The following is a 25,315-nucleotide window of genomic DNA, read 5'->3' as shown; positions in this document are numbered from 1 at the left end:
ACACAACTCCCATCTGAAAAAATTTCTGATTCGGTTTCTTTGCGGATTCCTATTCAAAAATGTCCCCTTTAAACAAATCTGAAGGGTGCCGGGCGGAATTTTTGGGCAGAAATTATTAAGGTCAAAACGGCAAACAGGTGTATCTTTTCAAAAAACTTTTGATAGTGTGTAAAAAATATATTTTATATCAGCTAAGTACTTTCAACACATAACGTGCCATCATCAGAGCTTCGTCCTCTTAAAATACCTTCATAGAAGAGCAATTGCTTAACAACACAACAAAAAACATGAATACTGGGCAAAAGCCACAGATATAGGGCACAGTGAATAGAATCACATCTAAATTCTTTTATTAATTTATAAAGACAACATGGCTGAGTCAGACCATTTTGAGCCCACGTGAACAGCAGATCAGCTGAGGAAGACTCTCTTTCTCAATCCCCTGGAGGTGGGGTGGGGGTAACTTTAAAATCTTAAATCCCAGTTTTTATTGCAGATTTGGATTTCTTACATGAAAGTAAGCAACTTTTATTCGAGAGATTTTTTCGAATTGTGGATAGATGGAGAAATGTGAAGAAGAGCAGGATGAAACACAATTTGGCTTCAGAAATGGACTGGGAACCCGGGACGCACTCTTTGCACTAAATGTGTTATTGCAGAAATGCCGAGATCAAAGGAGAGACGTCTTTGCTGTATTTATTGATTATGAGAAGGCCTTTGATCGAGTACAACATCACAAATTAATTAAAATATTAAAGGATAAAGGAGTTGATAGTCAAGATGTACGAATCATAGAAAAATTATACTGGCGTCGAAACAGCGACAGCTTGCATAAATGGAAAATCAACAGAAATATACAAAATACAAAGAGGTGTCAGACAGGGTTGTATACTGTCCTCACTGTTATTAAATTTATATTCAGATAGAATATTTAAGGAAGCGCTGCATAATTTGGAATGGGGTGTGAAAGTTAATGGAATTCTGATAAATACAATCAGATATGCAGACGATACAGTTATTTTAAGTGATGATATAAATGGATTACAACACCTTTTAAATGCCATTGACACAGTGGGAAGAGAGTTTGGCCTAAATATAAACTGTTCAAAAACAAAATACATGGTATTTAGCAGTTTGGCCCATCAAGATTCACGGTTATATGTTGATGGTCATATAATTCAAAGAGTACCCAGTTTTAAATATCTTGGTTGCCATATTACTGAACAACTAGATCCAGATACAGAGATAAAATGTAGAATCGAGATAGCCCGCACGACATTTTTAAAAATGAGGTCATTCTTCTGTAATGATACCTTGCAACTTCAACTTCGAAAGCGCATGATTAAATGCTACATTTAGTCAGTCCTCTTGTATGGTGTCGAAGCATGGACATTAAAAATATCCACCATTAACCGTTTGGAGGCCTTTGAAATGTGGCTGCACAGACGTATACTGAAAATACCATGGACGGCTATGCTGACAAATGTGGCAGTCCCTAAGAGAGCAAATGCTACCCGCGAGCTGCTTGACAACATCAAATATAGAAAGATGGCCTATTTTGGACACGTAGTAAGGGAGACCGGTATAATATTCTTCAACTTATTATGATGGGTAAAATAGAAGGACGCAGAGGAATTGGTAGAAAGCAGGCCTCTTGGTTGAAGAATATGCGGGAGTGGACAGGAATAAAGAAAGCAGAACACCTATTTAGAATAGCTCGAGATAGAGACAGTTTCGCCATGTTAATCGCCAACGTCAAGGGGACTTGATAGGGCACGTTAAGAAGAAGAAGAATAGATGGCGCTGTAATCGGAAAAAATGATTTATCGTGATACCATAGGTAAATTATAGACACGGTCTATCTGGAGAAATACACTTTCAAATAAAAAACCAAAACAAACGTGTTTAATATTTTTCAAAAACCTATCGAATGAGACCACCCACTACCCCCACTCCACCCTCTGGAGGTGTGCTGGGTGGTAACAACTCTAAAATCTTAAATAGAAACCCCTGTTTTTATTGCAGTTTTGGGTTCCTCATGAGAGAACAAGTAACATTTATTCGAAACATTTTTTAGAATTGTTGATAGATGGCGCTAGTAAATCGTATTTTTCCATGGACGTATAAATAAAGATGGACTAGGCATGCTCTACTCTCTGCTTGCTTAAATTTGAAGCCGAACAGTTTATAGACGCGGAGAAAGAGACGAGGCGATAGACTGTGACACTTCCCTCTTTGTCAGTGGCGTACCTTCCAATAATTGAAAGGTATTTGAAACAACTTTTTTATTTGAATAAATGATGATTATTGGTCTTGGTATAGTTTTGATAGTTTTGGTTATTTATTCTTTATTTAAGTGCACACCTACATTGGATCCGATTTTCTCCGATCAGATCAGATCAGATCCGATCCGATCCGACAGGCGGTGCCTACATTGGATCCGTCTTTCTCCGATCAGATCAGATCCGATCATACCGGTTTTCCGGCGAGGGTGCCTACATTGGTTCAGTAATCTTCCGACCACCGACCACCGACAATGAGTTCCGATGAAGATGTGTTAAGGAGATGATGAATTGAATATATTTAAACATGTTAGCTTGCAACCCCCAACTTGCAACCAGTTTGCAACCAGTTTGAAACCAGTTTGCAACCAGTTTGCAACCAGTTTGCAACCAGTTTGCAACCAACTTGCAACCAACTTGCAAACAATTTGCAACCAACTTGCAACCAACTTGCAACTAAAATTGCAACTCAACTTGCAACCAATCGGAATGAAACCAAACACTTCTCGATGAGAATAGGAGAAGCTACTCCCGACGTCGGCCGATATCGGATCTGATCGGATCGGAGAAAAACGGATCCAATGTAGGCACTCCCATTTAACACTATGGGTTTATTTTTTATTCCGACGTCGGCCGACGTCGGATCTGATCTGATCTGATCGGAGAAAAACGGATCTAATGTAGGCACCCCCATTTAATACTATGGGTTTATTTTCTATTCCGACGTCGGATCTGATCTGATCGGAGAAAATCGGATCCAATGTAGGTGCGGCCTAAGCTGAATATAGATAACCACATATCCAGCTGTTGATTCTTTACTGGGAACCTGCATATTATATTTCGTCGAATCGATATATTTATAGATAGTCCATTAAAATGTTACATTTTTAAGCTCTACCTTGCATTTGTTAGAGGAGTCAATTTTATTTCTTTAATGTGTAGGGGGGATCAGTAGAAGCTTAAGTTCAAGTTTTTGGAGTCGCCACCCTTGTCCCCCGGCCGCCATCTTGCAAATGGGGTGCAAAGGGGTTTCGCGCTATATCTCGTAAACTACCAACCCTACGGAAAATCTAATTTAACATAAAATGTAGCAAATTAAATTTTCTATAATTTTTTTTTCTATTACTTTTTATCGTCAAGTGATCAACAAAAAAGATATAAACAAAAATATGTAAAAAAATTTTAACGAGTTTCCTTTTGGAGGTTATAACTTTTTTTCAGTTCATTTTAAAATAAAATAACATTATAGCAATTTTGTAGAGGGTTTTTCAGCGAACAATTTCCACTATATAGTTGTTTAATTCTATTTATTTATATAGGTTTTACAGCGCTCCAACCTTGACCAGATTCTCGAATGATCATAGGGATACAATAAAAACAAAAGTTAGGCTTACTTTTCTATCTATATATATTTTTTATTCATACAATTTATTATGATTTTAACATTCCTATGCTATTGTTAATCTGTTTTTGACTTTCTACCACTATAAAACTTATAACCCTAATCATATATAGAAAAGGCCCAAGAAGTTATTTGAGGACAAATTCGCCGGTTTAGAAGAAGAATGACGCAACCGCAAAATGCAAAATTATTAAGAAGAGCAAAAAACGATTTTTGATATCAAAATAATAAAGTATGATCAAAATTAGCCATTCACCACACCGTGGTCAGGGTCTCGAGATATAAGCGTTTTTTGGAGTGTGCCGCTTGTCTATAAAGTAACATAACTTTTTTCCTATTGTATATTTTGACTTAAAATTTTCCAAAATACTTCTTCTTGAATTATATTTTATTGTTGTGTTCGTTGAAATTAAAAACTAAAAAGTTTGTCACTCAACTTTTTTAAGTAAACATGAAATAACGAAATATGATGACAAAATGTTTAAAAATTAACAACTCCTTTTTTAATCTGCTTAAACATTTTGCACAAATTTCATTGTTATCTACATACTTCAAAGATGACACAGTAAAATTTTCAAAAGGAAATATTTACAGCGAGCAAAGATACAGCGAGGTAAATTTGAAAAATCATCAAAATTGATTTTTGGCATTTTTGTATAAAATTTCATTTTTGAACATGTTCCACCAACTCTAGATAAAGCGACCTCGAAAACATAAAAATAGACCAAAATTGGTCATTCACCTTAAATTTGATTTTAGTGGTCGACATAACGGTTAATGCCGCTCGCCTAAATATATAGATAGAAAAGTATTGTTTTTATTGCATTCCAATGAGAATTCGAGAATCTGGTCAAGTTTGGAGCTCTGTAAAACCTAGATAATAAATAAAATTAAACAACTTTATAGTGAAAATTGTTCATTTAAAAATCCTCTACAAAATCACTATGATGTTATTTTATTGTGAAATGAACGCAAAAAAAAGTTATAACCTCCAAAAGGAAACTTCTTACAAACTAATCTCTTATTTTTGTTTATAACTTTTTTGTTGGTCACTTGACGATAAAAAGTAATAGATATGAAATTGTAGAAAATTTAATTTGCTACATTTTATATGTAATTAAATTTTCTGTAGGATTGGTAGTTTAGAAGATACAGCGCGAAAGCCCTTTGCACCCCTTTTTCCAATATGGCGGCCGGGGGACAAGGGTGGCGACCCCAAAAACTTGAACTTAAGCTTCTACTGAACCCCCTACACATTAAAAAAATAAAATTGACTCCTAAGAAATGCAACCCTAAATGTAACATTTCAATGGAGTAAGAAACTATATTGTAGATTAGAATAAATAAATAAATGAATAAATGTATTTATAATTACTACAAAATCTACTTTATTTCACAAAATTAAGTTTTATTTATTTTATTTCAATTCAAGGATTAAGTAATATCATATCCCTGTGCTACGCCAATGGATGTTGTTTATAATACAATACTTGATAATATACTTAGGAATGAAATGTCAGTTCTGGATGTAAATATGCAGTTTTTCTGCATACAACACAGTTACGCACCATGATTAGGACACTTAACGATTACGATTGTTCAATTCAAAGTCAAAATACGCTAACAAACTCACTTAAATGTCACAAATAAGGAAATTCTGAAATTATCAACACAAACGTAAACAAAGACGACTCCATGTTCCTTATTCTTGAAAGCGCGATGATTGGTTGATATTACCAATGGTGCCAAGTTTCACAAATAGTTAAAATTATCAGAATATAGTTTCATTTAATAATTAAAAAATTAATGTTTTTATTTTAATTCCTTGGTTGCGAAATAAGTATATTTAGAAATGGTTTCTAGTAACTAAGTAATATATTTTGATTGATAAATTAAAAGTAAATTATACTAAAAATTGAAAATTATTTTGAATATTTACTTGAAAACAAAATGATATGACAACGTCAAATTAAGGATTTGTGCCTATGACTGTGACAATCTCCTGACTTCAAGCAAAGATGTAAATAAACCGGCCCATCTTTATTTATACGTCCATGTATTTTTCGGATGATACTGCCATCCATCAACAATTCTAAAAAATGTTTCGAATAAATGTTATTTATTTTTTCATGAGGAATCCACATCTGCAATACATAATGGGGGTCCCTATTTAAGATTTTAAAGTTACCCTCATCCCACCCCCAGGGGGTGGGGTGAAAAGTCATGTTTGGTGATATTCGATAGGTTTTTGAAAAATATTAAACACGTATTTTTTAGTTTTTCATTTGGAAGTGCATTTCTCGAGATATTAGACCGTTTCTATAATTTAGCTATGGTATCACGATAAATCGTTTGTTCCGATTAAAGCACCATCTATCCACAATTCGAAAAAATCTCTCGAATAAAAAATGCTTACTTTTGCGCAAGGAATCCTAAACCCCAATAAAAACTGGGAGGTTTCCATTTAAGATTTTAAAGTTACCTCCCACCCCACCTCCAGGGGGTGGAGTGAGGGGTTGTGTTTGGTGTCATTCAACAGATTTTTGAAAAATATTGAACACGTATTTTTCAGTTTTTCGATCCGATGTTCATTTCGCGAAATATTCGACCGTTTCGCTACTTTTGAGGCACCCTGTATAAAGAAAAACTCACTGGATTTTTCACTTCTTCGGAGTTTTTACATTTTTGCCACAGTTGTTTCTTTTGCAAGAAATTCTGCTTCTGTGATTGACCGTCTGTAATGAACAGAGTACAACCATTTTTTCTGTTCTCGATTGAAACCCGCCCATTTTTTAAGATGATTCATCAATTTGGAAGTTTACTAACGGATAATACACAATAACGAATAACAATACAGTTACTTTGATTTACGTACGATGTAATACTGGATTGCGCATTACACCAGGATAATTCTATTCAAACAGCCTAATTTAGCATAACTAGACAAAGACCAATAATAATGGCGCTTAGTCTACTATTGGAAAACTAAAAATGGCCGTTAAGAATAAAGTCTTGTTATGCAAAACAAAAAGCCCTTCATAGACAGATTGTTCCTTGGTATTCGCGGTGTGCAAGTACTTGGAAGGGAAACGAGAAACGACCGTGCGCGAGTCGCGGAGAAATATTGCAACTATCTTAAATAATTCGTATTGTCAATTGAAATTGTCAAATTGACGTATATTTCATACCTTCTGTCATTGAAGCAGAAAAATTATATATTGCTCCACAATATTGATATGATATGCAATTATTACATAAAGGTAAATTTAATTAATTGTATTTTGCTTGCAGTACTGCATTTTAATAACTAATTTTATTTACTACATACAATTGTTTACGTTTGCATAACATAACCTGCATCTTATTTTTTCTTCTTATTATTTTTTTGGACTATGGCCTTGACAATTATCCAGCAACCAGGACTAATATAATTGGCCAATATAATTAAAAGTGCGAATAAAAGTAGAGAGCGTAGAAATAGAGGTCGCTTTGCCGAAGTTGCACGGTCCCAATAACTTTGTTTTTCTTGGTGACCGTTACCATGACAACAACAGGGATTTTTCCTTGATAGTTTTAGCTATTTGCCACCAAAATTCGTTTTAATCCCGATTTTAAAGAAATGGCGCTTGGTCAAGTAATGCGTGACGCCGTCATACGTGTTTCCAAATCTACCCAACTATGAAAGGAAAACATTTATACTAGAATTTATTATAACACACACACCGGCAAAATTAACGGAACACCTTAAAAATGGGACATGTTAAATGTCTCGAATTTCCTAAACCAGTTGTCCGATTGGAGTGATTTTTTTAGTATGTTATAGCCTTATAATTTCAGAATATCGGTATAATAATATTGTTGCTAGACAGGTAAATGTCATTTTATACCGAGTGAAACAATCATACTGTGTTTTTTGCTTAACGTTCGGAACACCCTGTGGAATATTCTAGCATATATAAAATATTCAAATTAAAACTCATTTGTAGCCTTAGGCTTTCTTAACATCTTCTTTTTTGATTCATTTTCTTATGTTGGATAATAAAAAAGTTTGGTAGTTTAACAACTAGCCATGTTCTTCATCAATACAGGGTGTTTCTAAATAAGTGCAATAAACTTTAAGGGGCAATTCTGCATGAAAAAATAATGACTGTTTGCTTTATAAACATATGTCCGCAAATGCTTCGTTTCCGTGATACGGGATGTTCAATTTTTTCTTACAAACTGACGATTTATGTATTGCTCTAAAACCGGTTAAGATATGCAAATGAAACTGGGTAGGTTTTAAGAGGTAATTATTGCGCCTTTTATGACACACAATTAAGAATTTTATATTCTTAATATGTATGCACGACAATGATGAATATAAAATTCTTAATTGTATGTCAAAATATGCGCAATAACTACCCCTTAAAACCAACCAAATTTCATTTGCATATCTCAACCGGTTTTAAAACAACAAATAAAACGTCAGTTTGTAAGAAAAAATTCAACATCACGTATCTCCGCAACGAAGCATTTGCGGACAAATGTTTACAGAATCCATGAGGGAAGCTCAGGACAGAAGCCGATGGAAAGAGATAGTTGCTCGTATTATAGGAAATCACGACACTCAGCAATGAGGAAACGACTGAAGAGGAGGAGTTTACAGAGCAAACGGTCAACATTTTTTCATTTAGAATTACCCCTTAAAGTTTGTCGCACTAATTTAGAATCACTCTGTATTGATGAAGAACATGGTTAGTTGTTAACATACCCAACTTTTTTATTATCCAACATAATCAAATGAATCAAAAAAGAAAATGTTAATTGTGCTTTAATTTCTATACTTTATCTATGCTATAATATTCAACAGAGTGTTCCGAACTTTAAGGAAAAACACAGTATGATTGTTACACCCGGTATAAAATGACATTTAACTGTCTAGCAACAATATTATTACATTGATATTCTTAAATAATAAGGCTATAAGATACTAAAAAAATCACTCAAATCGGACAACAGGTTTAGGAAATTCGAGACATCTAACATGTCCCATTTTTAAGGTGTTCCGCTAAGTTTGCCGGTGTGTGTATATTATTATTATAAATATTATTTCCATAGACAACGGGTTTTAAAGACTAATAAAATGTGCTTTTAATGATTTACAGAATACTTTTATAAAATGCATTAGCTAAATTGTTTAATTCTTACCAGTCCTATATCACAGACAATCGCCCAATTCAAATTCATGCCAACTTCGCCCCAAAACAACAGGAAGTAACATAATACTGATCCCATTGGTATGGCATAAATAATAACCATGAAAAGTACGGCGGATGCGAATAAACCCACACCGCATATAATTGGATCTATTGCAGGAAATCTGCCTCGCAGGGCATGAGTCAAATATAAGCTTAAACCTACACCTGCTAAGCCTGCCAATGCTGCAAGTGCACCGAAGATTGCAGCAGTTGTACCATCAATACTGAAACAATATTCAATTATGGTTTCAATATGTAGAGTAATATAGAAAATAAACAATGGATTTGTTGTAACAGGATTTTGTAGAAATTGTATGCGCAAACAATTACAGTGATGAGCGCGCTAATAACCTGCAAAATATAACGCAAAAGACGGAAAACATATAAGGTTCTGAGATAAAACTAGTAGAGGTGAGCAATTTAGCGATAGAAACCTATAAATTGACATTATATTGATTGTTTCCCACCTTTAGACGTAGACGTATCGGACGAGTTTGGCAACTCCACTGTGACATTGACAGTTTTAGATGACATACTCCTCTGATACGTCTAAAGGTGGGAAACAATCAATATCATGTCAATTTATAGGTTTCTATCGATAAATTTCTTTTTATCTCACAACCTTATGTTTTCCATCTTTTGCGTTATTTTGCCGGTTATTAACGCGCATCATCACTGTATAATCCAAGATGTTTTCTGGTGACGATTTCATCATAATAGTGAGGATATGATTTCTATATTGGTATTAAATTTATATATATTATTTATTAAATAAAATTAGGAAATAAGGACGGTGAAGTTTCCAAAAGTAGACAAAATAGGAATGACGACAAACAAACCCACTAATACGGGAACGAACAATCAGAAAGATATGAGATGGTGTGTATTATTGGAATATACAAGAAATAGTCCTTTTGACGAAAAAGTATATCTAAATGTATATATGTATACGCGTATATATGTATGTATACAGGGTGTCCCAGACTAATTTATCCAGGCTATATCTCTTAAACGAATAGAGATTTTCGAATGGGACAAAAACTGATTTATTCCATTTGTAATACACTTTAATATGGGGTCAAAATCATCCCCTAAATATCCATCCCTTAGTTACATCCCTTAGTACTTTAAAATTTTTAATGGCACTCTACATTTTTTTATAGTTTGAATGTGGTCTTCTACCGTCTATTCAACAGATTTTTTAAAAATAAAATCGGTTCGTAAGTAATCAAGAAAATATCAGTTTATTTTTGTTAATAATTATGTGTCTTAGACTAATTTATCCAGGCTATATTTCTTAAACGAATAGAGATTTTCGAATGGGGCAGAAACTGATCTATTCTATTTGTAATACATTTTAATATGGCGTAGAAAAAAATTATCCCCAAATATTCATCCTTTAGTTACAACCCCTAACTTTAATTTTTTTAATAGCATCATGTAACTAAGGGATGGATATTTAGGTGATGTTTTTTCTACGCCATATTAAAGTGTATTACAAATGGAATAGATCAGTTTTTGTCCCATTCGAAAATCTCTATTCATTTAAGAGATATAACCTGGATAAATTAGTCTGGGACACCCTGTATATAAGTAGTAGACAGAGGAATGGAGTTGAATCGCTTTCACACTGTGAAACTTGAAGATATCAGTCATATTATTTATGAGTATCGAAGCATATATCTGAGCATCGAAGAATTTTATATTTTCTCCATTTTTTAGGGGTTAATCTGTCTCTCTTTGAACCTCCATATTTTAGTTCCTCCAGATTTTGTTGCCAATTCTTACATGTATCAAAATCTTTGTAGTAAACATAATGATTCAAAATACAAAAAAATCTAGTCTAAATCGTCTAATAATAATTTTGAAACTTACTCATAAGAACATAGCTAAAAGAAAGAATGCATTTATAACTGTATAGTCAACTAGCATAAATTATTTATATATGTAAATGTAAACTCGTTTTCTTTGCGTTCTTATCAGTACCGTTGAAAATTTTATGGAGGCAACATCGCTGATTTTGAAAAACGTTGTTTATCTATACTTTAAAAATAAAGTCTGTAGTTAACTAAACTTATGGCTACCATTAAAATCATGTATTCCGTAGTCACGAAAATTCGATATATTTTTTAAATATTAAATCTGATTTACTATAGTCAATTTTAATAACCACCTGCAAAGTAAATAAATATACACCTACAACGATTACCAGACACAAAGCATTTTATTCCTTACCAACAAGATGTCGGCGATGATGGACCATGTGAGATTCAAGAAGAATTCGGCAAAAAAGACGAGCGTGAAACACAAAGCCGCATTTTGCCTGGCCGTTAAAGCTACCAAGAACACCAACGGACTTGACATCAGTAGACCAAAAGCGCATATATTGGAGTCTATACGGCTGTATTTAGGGCGTAAACGTTGAGCCAGATAGCTGCCAAAAGGGACACCTATTAGTCCTGACAACATCGATATGACGCCGAATTTCAATGCAACGCTGAAAAATAATTAGAACTTATAAGGTCAGAGATTATCGGTAACATTAAAAAATAGTTATTACAATTTGAAAAAAAAAATCAGTATGAGTCGTCGTATTTATACAGCGTCGGAAATTGAAGAAGTGAACATATACAAATATTTAAAAATGGATTATACCTCGCGACTCTCCTGTAATATATTTTCAATAAAGTGATTTGGTCTCACTATCAGTTCAAACAAATTATTCTTTTATTATTTATTTGATACAGATGATAATCTTTCAACTATCCTAACCAAATGCGCTGCACATCTGCTGTGGATGACTTTATCCTTTTTTTGTTTAATTATAAACATTATTCTAGCCATATCTCGATTCTTTTTTTAAATCCACAAGGAAATGAATTTCTTATAGTCTGCTGTACACCGAAGATCACAAAAATTTATTTAAAAATCTTTTATAAAAGGTATATTTATCAAAAAGACCTTTCGGACTACATCACACGACATTTTCGGAATGACAATTCCATCAACAGTATTTTCTACTTACAATGTATTAGTGCTGCCCTTTAAATGATATTAAGTTGTTATTACGTTGCGGTGTTACAGTAAAATTATATCATGGCAACGCAGAACCCCCATACTTTTTTTAATTAAAAAATTCAATATTAAAATATTTCGCCCCCCCCCCAAATTTTAGTCCCTATAAAATGATATGGTTACTTTATTTTTATTTTATTAAATATTAAATTAGAAAATATTAAAATTGCAAAATCTATAAAAAAATATCTTCTTCTTCTTTAAGTACCGTGCCCAAATTTTTAGGCGTGGGTAGCTTCCATAACAATTTGCCGATATCGTTATCGATCTTGTGCGGCATGTAACAATTGATCTGCTGATAAGCCAGTCCACTGACGAAGGTTTCGGAGCCATGAATATTTCTTTCGACCAATTCCTCTTTTTTCGTCGATCTTTCCATTGAGTATTAACTGCAGCATCCTGTATCTGCTACCTCTCATTATATGCCCCAGATATTCAAGTTTTCTCTTTTTTATCATCTTCATTAAGTCACCTTCGCCTTGACCTACTCTGTTTGAAATGCGTTGAACCCAAGATATTCTGAGCATTCTACGATACGACCACATCTCAAAGGCTTCTAATTTGTTCATCATGTTAACCTTCATGATCCAGGTTTCACATCCATATAGTAATAAAGGATACACATAACATTTTAGGAACTTGATTCTTAGTTGTAAGTTCAGCTGAGAGTTGCTCAGAATAGATCTAAGTTTCATAAATGCTCCTCTTGCAATTTCTATACGAGTTTTAATTTCTTCATCCGGATTTAGTGTCTCGTTTATCCAACATCCTAGGTATTTAAAATGGTTAACTTTTGTTATTGATTCATCATTGACAATTAGTTCATAGGGCCGACGTCTTGTTTACTAACCACAAGTAACTCTGTCTTTGTTGCATTTATGTTAAGTCCGTTATTGGAGCATTCTCTAGTGACTCAATCTATAAGGAATTGAAGATCTTCGATATTTTCAGCCATGATCGCGGTGTCGTCTGCATATCTGATGTTGTTAATAGTTTCTCCCCCGATTCGAACTCCACATTGTCCTTCCAAGGCTTCATTCAAAATTATTTCTGAGTATACGTTAAACATAGTTGGGGATAACACACAACCCTGTCTGACACCTCTTTGAATGCAAATTTTGTCTGTTTCTTTGCCGTCTACCAGAATAGAAGCTTCTTGATTCCAATATAGATGTTGTAAAAGTCTCAGATCTTTATCGTCTATTCCAATCATTTCTAGATATTCAAACAACCTATCATGTTGAACTCTATCAAACGCCTTCTCAAAATCTATAAAGCAGACGTAAATTGGTTTCTGTACTTCCCATGATCGTTGAAGTAATGTTAACATTGAGAACAAAGCTTTCCTTGTTCCCAATCCTTCTCTGAAACCGAATTGTTTGTTTCCCATTGTCTCTTCACATTTCTGCTTGATTCTATTAAGAATTATCTTAAGAAGTAGCTTGAGAGAGTGGCTCATGAGACTAATTAGTCTAAAGTCTTTACATGATGATGTATTAGACTTTTTTGGGAGTGGAATAAATGTAGACTCTAACCATATCTGTGGCATCATGCCAGTCTCGTATATATGGTTATAAATGTTTGTTAGTTGTGAGACATTGTCGTCATCCAGAAGTTTGAGCCAGTCTGATGGTATTTGGTCAGGGCCTGGAGATTTCCCATTTTTGCTCTGTTTGATGGCTTTCTCTACTTCCGCTTTTAAAATACTAGGACCAGTATTCGTATACTTTGTGGTGTTAAGTGGTGGCCTCGTATCCAGGAAGAGCTCTTTTATATAGTTAGTCCATTCTTCCTTTTTTTCATCCAAGTCGAAAATTATTTTACCTTTGGAGTTTCTCATAAAGTGAGGAGTTCTTTTTCTCTGAGTGTAGGTAATTTCTTTAAGCTTTTTATGTATATTAAACTCGTCATGTTTTCTTTGTAGTTCTTCCATTATATCAAAAAATATAAAAAAATCATTATAAAAAAATATAATCAATCATATTATATCAATCATATTATATATTGCAACAAGAAACAATTTAAGAGTTGATAAAAATACATTATTTTGAATAAAATCCTTCATTTCTTGTTAAGAGATTGCTAAAGATGTTTGAATTTTCTAAAAAATGTTTTACCAACATTTAACCAACATTTGTTATACAAATTGTGGTAGATGATAGTAAGCAGTCTGAATTTGCTTCGTTGAAAGATGGATCTGATGTTCATTTCTTGGGCTTTCAACCCTGTAGAAGTGATTGCTGTAGAACAGCGTCATGGACTAGGTTTAATAAAATTTTTGGCAATATATTTGTAATCTCATTTTTTATACAGGTTTTAATTTTCGTCAATATTGTTTATTAATTGAACTCAATGAAACCTGTTTTTTTTGCAAAACATTATCTTGGGGTTGTTCTGCTCAGTTCAATCAACTATTTTCAGTGGGAAATAAGCCACAATTTTACCAAAAAATGATTTTATTAACGTTTCGACGCCCAAGTCTGTTGTCGCTGTCAAAATACAAAATAATACTAAATTAAACAAAAATGTTGTTGCTTAGTTAAAAATTCTTCTAATAATTTATTTAATTTGACTAATTTATATCGGCAATTCAGACATGTATTATACATTTTAAAGTACAAGACTTTAAAATGATAAATATTGCCAATATTGATGAATTGCGTTCCTGGGACGACTTTACTAAAAGATAGTTCATTTGATTACATGAAATCAACCCAACCCAAGAATATCCGCCACAAAAAATCATAGCATCTGATATATGATCTGTCTTTAAAAAGACAACCAAATTCAACGGTGGCAGTAAATAATAAGAAACGTTAATAAAATAATTTTTTTTTTTTTTTTGGTAAAATTGTGGCTTATTTCCCATTGAAAATAGTTGATTAGTATCTTGAGGTTTTGATTAATGAGAATTAATCCAGAAATTAAATTTTTTTCGCAAACTCGTGTGAAATTGTTTCAAATATCTTTCAATTGCATACAACCAAAAGACGACCCATTGCCCACTTGACTGATTTATAATTTATTTTAGAAAATTAGTAAATACATATTTTTTAATACGAGACCTTTTTTCAAAACTTACACCAGTCGCTGATATTTGCAAATTCTATGTCAGCGTACAAGAGAAATTATTGGTGTCCTCCGTATAAGATTGTTTTCAGGCTTGTTTACCTTTGTATTTGATGAGTTCCATTGTTTATGTCCATCTTAAATGTTTAATTTCCCAATTAGCATTAAGATTGCAAGGTAACGTAAATGAATTGATAGTTGAATAGTAATCAAATGATAGTTGGTAATTAACAGAAACAATTTAACCAAGATCTCCTTTTTCTTCCTTTAATACGATTCGAAGTAGATCGAAAACTTATTACCTAGTTTAAATGTGATACAACCTTAAAATCAAGTATTGTGAAGAATACTATTGACAGTTCTATCATTCCAACAAAATGTATCTATAAACTTATAGTATCATCAAAATGTATACTTACTCTTGCGAATCGACCGTTGTAGATGATTGCAATCTCATTCCCTTCTCAATAAATAGAGGTCCCCACCATGATAATGCCCCTGCTACAAACGATACACAAGTAAATCCAGCTGTTGAGTACATAAAACTTGGACTAAAAAAGAAGAAAAATAATATATTAATATCAACACAGCTGTATGAATATTAAAAATTACAATTCGATTATATTTATTCCTTTTATTTACTTTTGGAAATGATTCTAGCAGTATATACAGGGTGTCCCAAAAGTAGCGGAACGGTCGAATATTTCACGAAATGAACATCCGATCGGAACACTGAAAAATATGTGTTCAATAATTTTCAAAAATCTATCGAATGACACTAAACTCCCCACTTCACCCCTGGAGGTGGGGTGGGAGGTAACTTTAAAATCTTAAATGAAAACACAAGTTTTTATTGCGGATTTGGCTTCCTTGCATAAAAGTAAGTAACTTTTATTCGAAACATTTTTTCGAATTGTGGATGGATGGCGCCATAATCGGAAAAAAGCGATTTATCGTGATACCATAATTAAATTATAGAAACGGAGAATTAAATTATATTTGAATTAAATTATATATCTCGAGAAATACACTTTTAAATGAAAAATAAAAAAATACGTGTTTAATATTTTTCAAAAACCTAGCGAAGAAAACCAAGCATCACTCTCCACCCCTCCCCCTGAAGGTGGGGTCGGGGTAAAATCTTAAATAGGAACTCCCATTTTTTATTGCAGATTTGGATTTCTCATGAAAAAATAAGTAGGTAACATAATGGAAACATTTTTTAGTATTGTTGATAGATGGCGCTATAATCGGAAAAATACGATTTATGAGTTCAACCAAAACTGCTAAAAAACGAGGGTTCCTATTTAAGATTTTAGAGTTATCCCCCACCCCACCTCCAGGGTGTAGAGTGGGGAGGTTGTGTTTGGTGTGATTCGATAGGTTTTTAAAAAATATTAAACACGTGTTATTTGGAAACATTTTTTAGTATTGTTGATAGATGGCGCTATAATCGGAAAAATACGATTTATGAGTTCAACCAAAACTGCTAAAAAACGAGGGTTCCTATTTAAGATTTTAGAGTTATCCCCCACCCCACCTCCAGTGTGTAGAGTGGGGAGGTTGTGTTTGGTGTGATTCGATAGGTTTTTAAAAAATATTAAACACGTGCTTTATGGTTTTTCATTTGGAAGTGTACCTATTTCTCGAGATATTACACCCTTTCTATATTTACCTATGCTATCACGGTAAATCGTTTTTTCCGATTATAGCGCCATATATGCAGAACTCGAAAAAATGTCTTGAATAAAAGTTGCTTACTTTTATGTAAGGAGTCCAAATATACAATAAAAACTGGGGGATTCCATTTCAGATTTTAAAGTTACCCCCCCTCCACCTCCAGGGGGAAAACGATAGATTTTTGAAAATTATTGAATACGTATTTTTCAGTTTTTCGATCCGATGTTCATTTCGCGAAATATTCGACCGTGCCGCTACCTTTGGGACACCCTATAATATAGGCCAACAACATAATGTACATAATAACATAATAAAAAATCAAGTGGTGGATATTTGAAAGATGAGTAAGAAAGTTCAGGCCAACAATAATAGAAAAAAATGTGCTGAAATATAAAAGAAAATCCGAATACCATTTGTAGCAATATGGTCAGTATTATTGTCTGTAACTGTTTTTTGTGGTATGTCACAAGTTAAATATTATGTTTATATGGAATTAAGCCATAATTGATTGTACCTAATAAAAATTATATTTCATAATTATTGTGGTTTGACGTTTCAAAGTTCCACTTCGAAAATTGTTTTCAAAAAAGATATATTGTGAGGGGTAGCTCTTTTAGGACGACAGACTCGACGAAACGCCTCTTCAATAGGGAGCGCGCCCACCTTCCAATATAATTCATTGCATCTCTGCCTTTTGGATCTTCTTGGCTCAATACGGCAAGAAGAACTGATTTTATGATTCTCCTAGCCTAGCTCGTCTTAAATACACTCTCGGTGCCATCTTTCCTTTGGTTTCGTCTAGTGATGGTACGTAGGGGGGCTGCGCCACTATTTGACACTCGTTCGATCTTCTGCGGTCGACCTGTCGAACGCCGGCTGCAGACATCTTATCATTACAATATTTTTGTCCACTATTTTTTAAAATAATCTTTTGACAACGATTTCCGGAGTGGAAACAGAAACGTCAAACAACAATAATTATAAATAAAAAGTCATTTCATTACAATCAATTGACCAACTATTTACAGTTAAACAAATACTAGCCAAAGCATGGGAATATGACATGGACGTTTACAATCCCTTTGTAGATTTTAAACAAGCCTATGATTCAATAGATAGAACAATTCTACCTAATATATTGGAAGAATTTGGCATACCATCAAAATTAATACGACTAGTGCAAATGACAATGACAGAAACAGAAGCACAGGTATGTATTCAAGGACAGATCACTAATGCGTTTACGATAACGCAAGGACTGAAACAAGGCGACGGACTGGCTCCAGCGCTTTTTAACCTTTAACTACACGCGCTGGTGTACTTTGTACGCCAGATATAAGAATTCTACTGGAAATATATTTAAAAATTTAATTTTTGACCTTGCTTATTTTTCTAACCTATCACTGGAATGTGCTTTACAATTTGGTTTTAGTTTCGTTATAATCGGCATTCTGGAAAGATCGTAATTTACATTTTATTATTTGTTGTTTCCGGTGGTGGACAATATACCCCAGGATTATATTACTATAAGTCGTAATATAAGTACATATTTTAATTGTTTTTTAGTCATTATGGCAAAAAATATATTTTTCTTTGTAAACAATACTTTTTCTCCTGTAAAAAATAACATTTAAAAAAAAATTTTATTAGTAATTTTATTTATCATGGAATCCAGTTATTCCATGATTCCAGTTGTAAATCCCAATTGGCTTACTGAAAAGGAACTCCAAGTATTCACTGATGCCGAATAAGGTTTATAACAAACAACCAAGTGTATTTTTTCAAAAAAAATTAAACAAATCCGCTGTTTTTAAGTGTATTTTCTTGTGGCGTACAAAGTACGCCACGCGTGTAGTTATGGTATAACTTTTATGCGCGGGTAGTTAAAGGTTAATCTTGTTCTTGAATATGTAATTAGATGGTTGACGGTGAGCGGAAATATCATACTTACAAACAAATCTATGATGATATAAACATAATGAGCAGAACAAAGAATGCAGCGGAAGAAACCTACGTTGAGTTGAAACAGAGTGCAGAAGCAGTAGGGCTAGCAATAAATACAAATGAAACAAAATTACTCATACAAACCAGATCAAATATACCGGCGCAACAACACTTTATTGACGATATAGAACATGTGAATAGATTCACGTACCTAGGAATGGATCTGGTCACAAGCAATGAAGAAGAACCGGAAATAAATAGAAGACTTGTGCTGGCAAATAAAGCCTATTTCGCGATGGGCCACATATTCAAATCGCGAGACGTACACCGGAAAACAAAACTCCGGGTCTATAAAACAATAACAATAATCAGGCCCATAGTAAGTTATGGCTGTGAAACATGGGTGGTGACACAGAAATCTGCCAATGCATTAGATGTGTTTGAAAGAAAAATATTACATAGGATACTGGGCCCAATAAGTGAAAATAACAACTGGCGAATTAGGTATAATAGATAAATATACGAGCAATATAGCGAACCAACTCTAGCACAATACACTAAACTGCAGAGATTACGGTGGGCAGGGCACGTGGTCCGCATGCATGAGAATAGAATCCCCAGAAAATTGCTAAATGCAAGAATACAGGTAAAAAGACCTGTTGGAAGACCTAAAAAGAGATGGGAAGACGAAGTCGATGAGCATGCCAGGAACTTCCTGGCCTGGGAACGCGTTCATGGAAAAGAACAGCGGTAAATCGAAATGATTGGAGAAGCTTGTTGAAGGAGGTCAAGGCTCGATTTGGGCTGTAGTGCCATTGGATGGATGGATGGATTACAATTAATTATGACTTAATACTATATAAACATAATATACAATACATAAAGTATGCCTCAGAAAGAAAATGGAACCATACGGAAAAAAATTTTATCGCAAATTTTGGGGAACAAAGCTATTATTCATAAAAACTTCTGCATGACCGAAAGACTAACAGTTTTGTATTTTTTTTTTTTTTTGTACCAAACAAAGTATTTTTAATTAGAATTATTGTGGTCTTTATTTCCATTAAATATAGTAGGTAGTTAATACAAAAATAAATGCAACCATCATATATCATATTTTTCAGTCTACATGAGTTGAATGAAAAATACGAATTTTTTCTTAAGATTCAAGTAGGTAGGTACCTTAATTTTTGAAAATATATAATATTATTAAACAAAGGTAATCCGAAATGAAATAATTTTGAAGGTACGTTTTTAAAGGGGTACTTAACATGTTTTTCAAAGTAGATAAATGTAATTGAATACTAAAAAAATGGTTTCTAGTTCTGATCACCTTTTTTTTAATCAAAATTTTCGATATTTTCCAAATAAAGATACTTCACTCTTGAGCAAAACTCGTATTTTTGACACACCTCGTATATGATTGAAAAAAATTGGATATTTGATTGTAGCAATTTAGCCTGTACCTATATAACATGTATCATAAAATATTTGAAAATATACATTCAGAAGAAAATTGAAAATATAATTTGGGATGTGTAATCCAATATCAAACGAAATGACAAGGGAAGTAAGTATGTAAACTAAAAAGTACGTGAAAGTCCCAAATATCAATAGAGAAGACACGGAGCATGAACGCTGTACCAAAAAAAAAGACACTATGTTCACACACTGAGTTCAAAGCTAAATTTAGTTAAGCTGAATGTAACGCGTAACTTTTTAGATACAGGTTTTAAAATAAACTTTCTAACCTGTACCTTCAACCTGTATTGCTTAAAAAATCACAAACATGTTTAAACTTACTTGCGAATAAGATATTTCAGATCTTCTAACCATGGAGTAGCTTCCATGTGCCCGCTGCACTCGCTTTGACCTCTTTCAGGATCAGAAAGAATAAATATAACAAGTACAACAGCTACGAAACCCAAAGGAGGCGTGACTCGAAGTGCCCATTGCCACTGATCCATAAGTTCTGCTGTTTTAGCGCCTACAATGTAACCCAAGCCGCTAAAAGAATATAAATCACACATTAATATTTTCTCAAATGTTAATTATACAGGGTGTTTGGTAATGAATGGGCCATAGCTTAACCTTGATAGATAACAACACGAAATTTGGTAAGTGCGGGTTTTTTGGGACGAGAAACCTAAATTCCTCACCAAAAATTATATATTACCCAGAGGACGCCACATACGTGTTTCAGCGCTCATTTAATACGTTCAATTTTTTTATTCCCCATTCTACATAATTTTGAGATCAAAACTTTTATTGCCCAATTACTTTTACTTAAAAAAGGTATACTACATTAGTTGTCTCGCTAAACTCAACCGTTTTTTAGATAAACGCATTTTAAATTTACGATGCAAAATTCAATTTTTTGCATTTCATTGTTACTAAAAACCATTTAACATATTCCTGTCATACTTGGCAACAAGTGTAGGTACTGTACATAATACTAAATTATGTTAAACAAACGTTTCTGGCTACCAGTGGCGTACGACGAGGGAAAGTGAATGGCTGACCCTTCCCAAATTCTACGGCACTGGCGGAATTGCTATTTTAGTACAATTTTTGATTCTCTAATACTTTCTATGTAAACAATATACTCTTCATTCGTAACGATAAAGTCATTAGTTTTCGAATTATTTGAAGTTAAAAACGAAGGGACATAACACATTAATCAAAATAATTGAGCCGTTCCCTTTTTAACTGCAAATATCTCGAAAACTAATATCTATATCTCGAATATAAAAATTATGCTAAAATAGCAGTTCCGTCAGTGGCGTACAATTTGTGAAGGGCCGACCATTCACTTTCACCTGTCGTGGTAGTAGCCAGAAACGATTATTTAACATAATTTAGTAGAGTGTACAGTACCTACACGTTCTGCCAAGTATGATAACGATAATATGCCAAATAATTTTAAAGTACCGGGTAAAAATAATAGTTCTTAAAGTTCTAAATAAAAAATAAATTATTTAAAAAAAATAATACTTTAAAACTATTTGACATATCAGTGTCGTACTTGGCAGAAAGTGTAGGTGCTGTAGACCCTACTAAATTGTGTTAAATAATAGCTTCGGGATACTATCAGAGGCGTATGACAGGGGCAAGTGAATGGTTGATCCTTCCCAAATTCTACGCCACTGACGAAACTGCTATTTTAGCATAATTTTTAGATACTCCAATACTTTGTATGTAAATCATGTACTCTTCATTCGTAACGATAAAGTCATTAGTTTTCGAGATATCTGAAGTTAAAAATGAAACGGCGCAGTTATTTTGATTATTGTATTATGCGCCTTCGTTGTGAATTTCAAATATCTCGAAAACTAATGACTTTGTCGTTACGAATGAATAGTAAATTTTTTACATAGAAAGTATTGGAGAATCGAAAAATTGTACTAAAATAGCAATTCCGCCAGTGGCGTAGAATTTGGGAAAGGTCTGCCATTCGCTTTCTCCCGTCATACGCCACTGGTAGTAGCCAGTAACGTTTGTTTAACATAATTTAGTAGAGTGTACAGTACCTACACTTCCTGCCAAGTATGACAAGGATATGTGAAATGGTTTTTAGTAGCTACAATGAAATGCAAAAAATTGAATTTTGCATCGTAGATTTAAAATGTGTTTATTTCGAAAACACATTTCTGTTGAGTGTAGTGAGATGAATAATAGATTTTTTTAAGTAAAAATAATAGGGGAATAAAAGTTTTGATCTCAAAATTATGTAGAGCGGGGAATAAAACAAAATTGAAGGTATTAAATGAGCGCGGAAAGACATATGTGACGCCCTCTGGGTAATATATAATTTTTGATGGGAAAGTTGGGTTTCTCGTTCTAAAAAACCCCCACTTACCAAATTTCGTGATGTTATCCCATGCCTGTCAGGATATATTGAAAAATAAATAAAATAAAAGTTTAACTTTGACACCCTGTATTTCGGTTATTATCAACTTGCGTACTAAGATATGGAAAGACATATGTGACGCCCTCTGGGTAATATATAATTTTTGATGGGAAAGTTGGGTTTCTCGTTCTAAAAAACCCCCACTTACCAAATTTCGTGATGTTATTCCATGCCTGTCAGGAAATATTGAAAAATAAATAAAATAAAAGTTTAACTTTGACATCCTGTATTTCGGTTATTATCAACTTTCGTACTAAGGTAAGCTAGCTTAAATCGACGTGCAATATTTAATGACGGCATCGACAATATAAAAATAAAAGTATGAATAATTTGACAGTCTTTAGCAAGTTTCCACATCTTTTTGGAATACATTTTTCTTAAATGAGAATATTATTATGTATGATGTAGGATACACCATCCGAAATATCCTGTGTCATTCAATGTATTTTTACATTTGTATGAGATTTTGTCGCGCCATTTTAAAATGGCGACCACTAAGCTATTTTAAAATATTTTTACACCTTTTGATACTTTTGTTCCATTCAAAAAAAACTGCCAGAAAATTCCCGACTTGGTTTTGTGCTAACCTTAAAAACTGTACAATTCAAAGGACTTACCACAAAAAATAAAAGACTAAAAAAAACAAAATATAAGGATTATCACTAAACTCCCAGAGGCTTGTTTACACAAAAATTTACTCAATCAATACATTTCGACCATTCATTAATAAGAAGGTAGAAAGTACATACTAATATCCCTTCCGAACTTGCTACTTATTAATGATGTAGTAATACATATAAAAAATAATCAACAATATTTTTATGAATTCATGATAGGATATCTCATGAAATAGATTAAACAAAAGTATAATGGTTACTTGGTACACATGTACTTGTATAAACATCATTCTTGTTTATTTGGGTGTGCAACATCCTCTTTACATGCCTTAATAACTTTTCTCTCTGAACATTACCGATTTTAAACCGCATTAGTTTTCGGTTGGAATAGCAAAATTGTTTGCTTGGTTTACATAGTACACAAGATACTTTTTCTTTAAGGCTATGGGTACATAATTCGCAAATATTTTACGTGTATCCCTGCTTTTTCTGTCTTTACACGGCAAATTACGTGTAGTAAAATTCACACTGGTATGGATATGTAAACATTACTAGAATGTCATTCTACTTGAAAATGTCATCATTAATTTAAAGAAATGGGTTTTGAATGTTCTTGGATAACTGTTATTTTTATAATTGCAAATTATTAATTCAGTGATAATTTTTTCACTAACTATGTATTCAGTGATTGTAATAATTTATTTGTACAACAAAGACTAATACTCAATCGAGAAAAGAGGAAAAGCGTTAAAGTGATTTTTTAATAATATATTGTTATGGAACGCTTACAATTTTGAACATCTTTAACAACAAAATACTTGGATCACAGAATATATTATCCTGATGTATTCTCTGCTTGGATCTTCCACAAATAATACACAATAAATAACTTTTTATTAAGTTCACTTCTTAAATCAATTATTTATCAAATACACTATATATCAATAATATTTAATCAATAACTCAACATATTCCCGATGCAATGTCAAATATTTAAAATTGTCACTGATTGTCAGTGTCTGACTGACAATATATGCTGACAATATTATATTCCGCTGAGACAAAGACAGATTTGGAAAATATTACCACAACATTGTGTACATTTTTTTCGAATCCTGAAAAAACCAATAAATATTTTTGAAAAATTTAAACGCAGAATGAAAGACTAAATTATTACCGAGGGCCGAAAGTCCCTTAGAATACATAAAAAGTTTATTTTGAATGATACGAGTATATTTGAAATTAAAAATCGCACTAAATTTTCTCTTAGTTTTTCACCCCTGTAACTTATTAAAATAAATATTATAGAAGTTCTCAGGGACTTTCAGCCCTCGCTAATAACGTAATCTTTCATTCTGCGTTTAAATTTTTTAAAAATACTTATTAGTTTTCTCAGGATTCGAAAAAAATGAATCCCCATTTGAATAGCATTGCAGCCGAAAATACGTACCGATCCTCTTAAGAGCCTAGGCGCAAAATTTCGGACCAATGCCTTTAAATGCATTCATTTCTTTCGAATTCTAGAAAAACTAATACTTAAATATTTTTGAAAACTTTAAACGCAGAATGAAAGATTACATTATTATCGAGGGCCGAAAGTCGCAAAGAATAAATAATAAGTTTCTTTTGAATGAGATATTTGAAATTAAAAATCCCACTAAACTGTCTCTGTTTTCACCCCTGCAACTTATTAAAATAAAATTTATAGAAGTTTTCAGGCACTTTCGGCCCTCGGTAATAATGTAATCGTTCATTTTGTGTTTAAATTTTCCAAAAATAGTTATTAGTTTTCTTAGGATTCGAAAAAAATTAACGCATTTAAAAAGCATTGATTCGAAGTTCTGCGCCTAAGCTCTTAAGAAAGTAACAACTGTTTTACTTTACTTATTTAAGTCTTCTTCTTATACCTTACGGTGTCGAGGTACAACTGGTTTGTTAATTATTTCAATTTCATCTCGTATTATCTACTTTACCTATTGATGTGTTTTTGTATTTCCTCAATATAAATTCAGCCACAGTTCAATAGAATAAACAATAAACACGTAGGTTCGTTCCTAGATAATATACATAATCAATTTCATAATAATATTTGTCTA

General features: G+C 33.0%; 1 protein-coding gene across 3 annotated transcripts in view; it reads right to left on the bottom strand.

Annotated features, from left to right (window-relative positions):
• The window catches only part of LOC114338316 (protein spinster), a 417,225-nt gene that overhangs the window by 30,744 nt on the left and 361,166 nt on the right, over window positions 1-25,315 (bottom strand). For all 3 annotated transcript variants that reach the window (XM_050650386.1, XM_050650387.1, XM_050650388.1), the window contains exons 5-7: window positions 20,496-20,699; window positions 15,488-15,619; window positions 11,160-11,421 (exon numbers count right to left, since the gene is read on the bottom strand). In XM_050650386.1, coding sequence (XP_050506343.1) covers window positions 11,160-11,421; window positions 15,488-15,619; window positions 20,496-20,699 — 598 coding nt within the window. The remainder of the gene's footprint in view (window positions 1-11,159; window positions 11,422-15,487; window positions 15,620-20,495; window positions 20,700-25,315) is intronic.

The sequence above is a fragment of the Diabrotica virgifera genome, chromosome 5 (genome assembly GCF_917563875.1).
Source record: "Diabrotica virgifera virgifera chromosome 5, PGI_DIABVI_V3a".
Lineage (NCBI taxonomy): Eukaryota > Metazoa > Arthropoda > Insecta > Coleoptera > Chrysomelidae > Diabrotica > Diabrotica virgifera.
The sequence above is the reverse complement of the archived record's forward strand: the minus strand, read 5'-3'. Positions and strand labels throughout refer to the sequence as shown.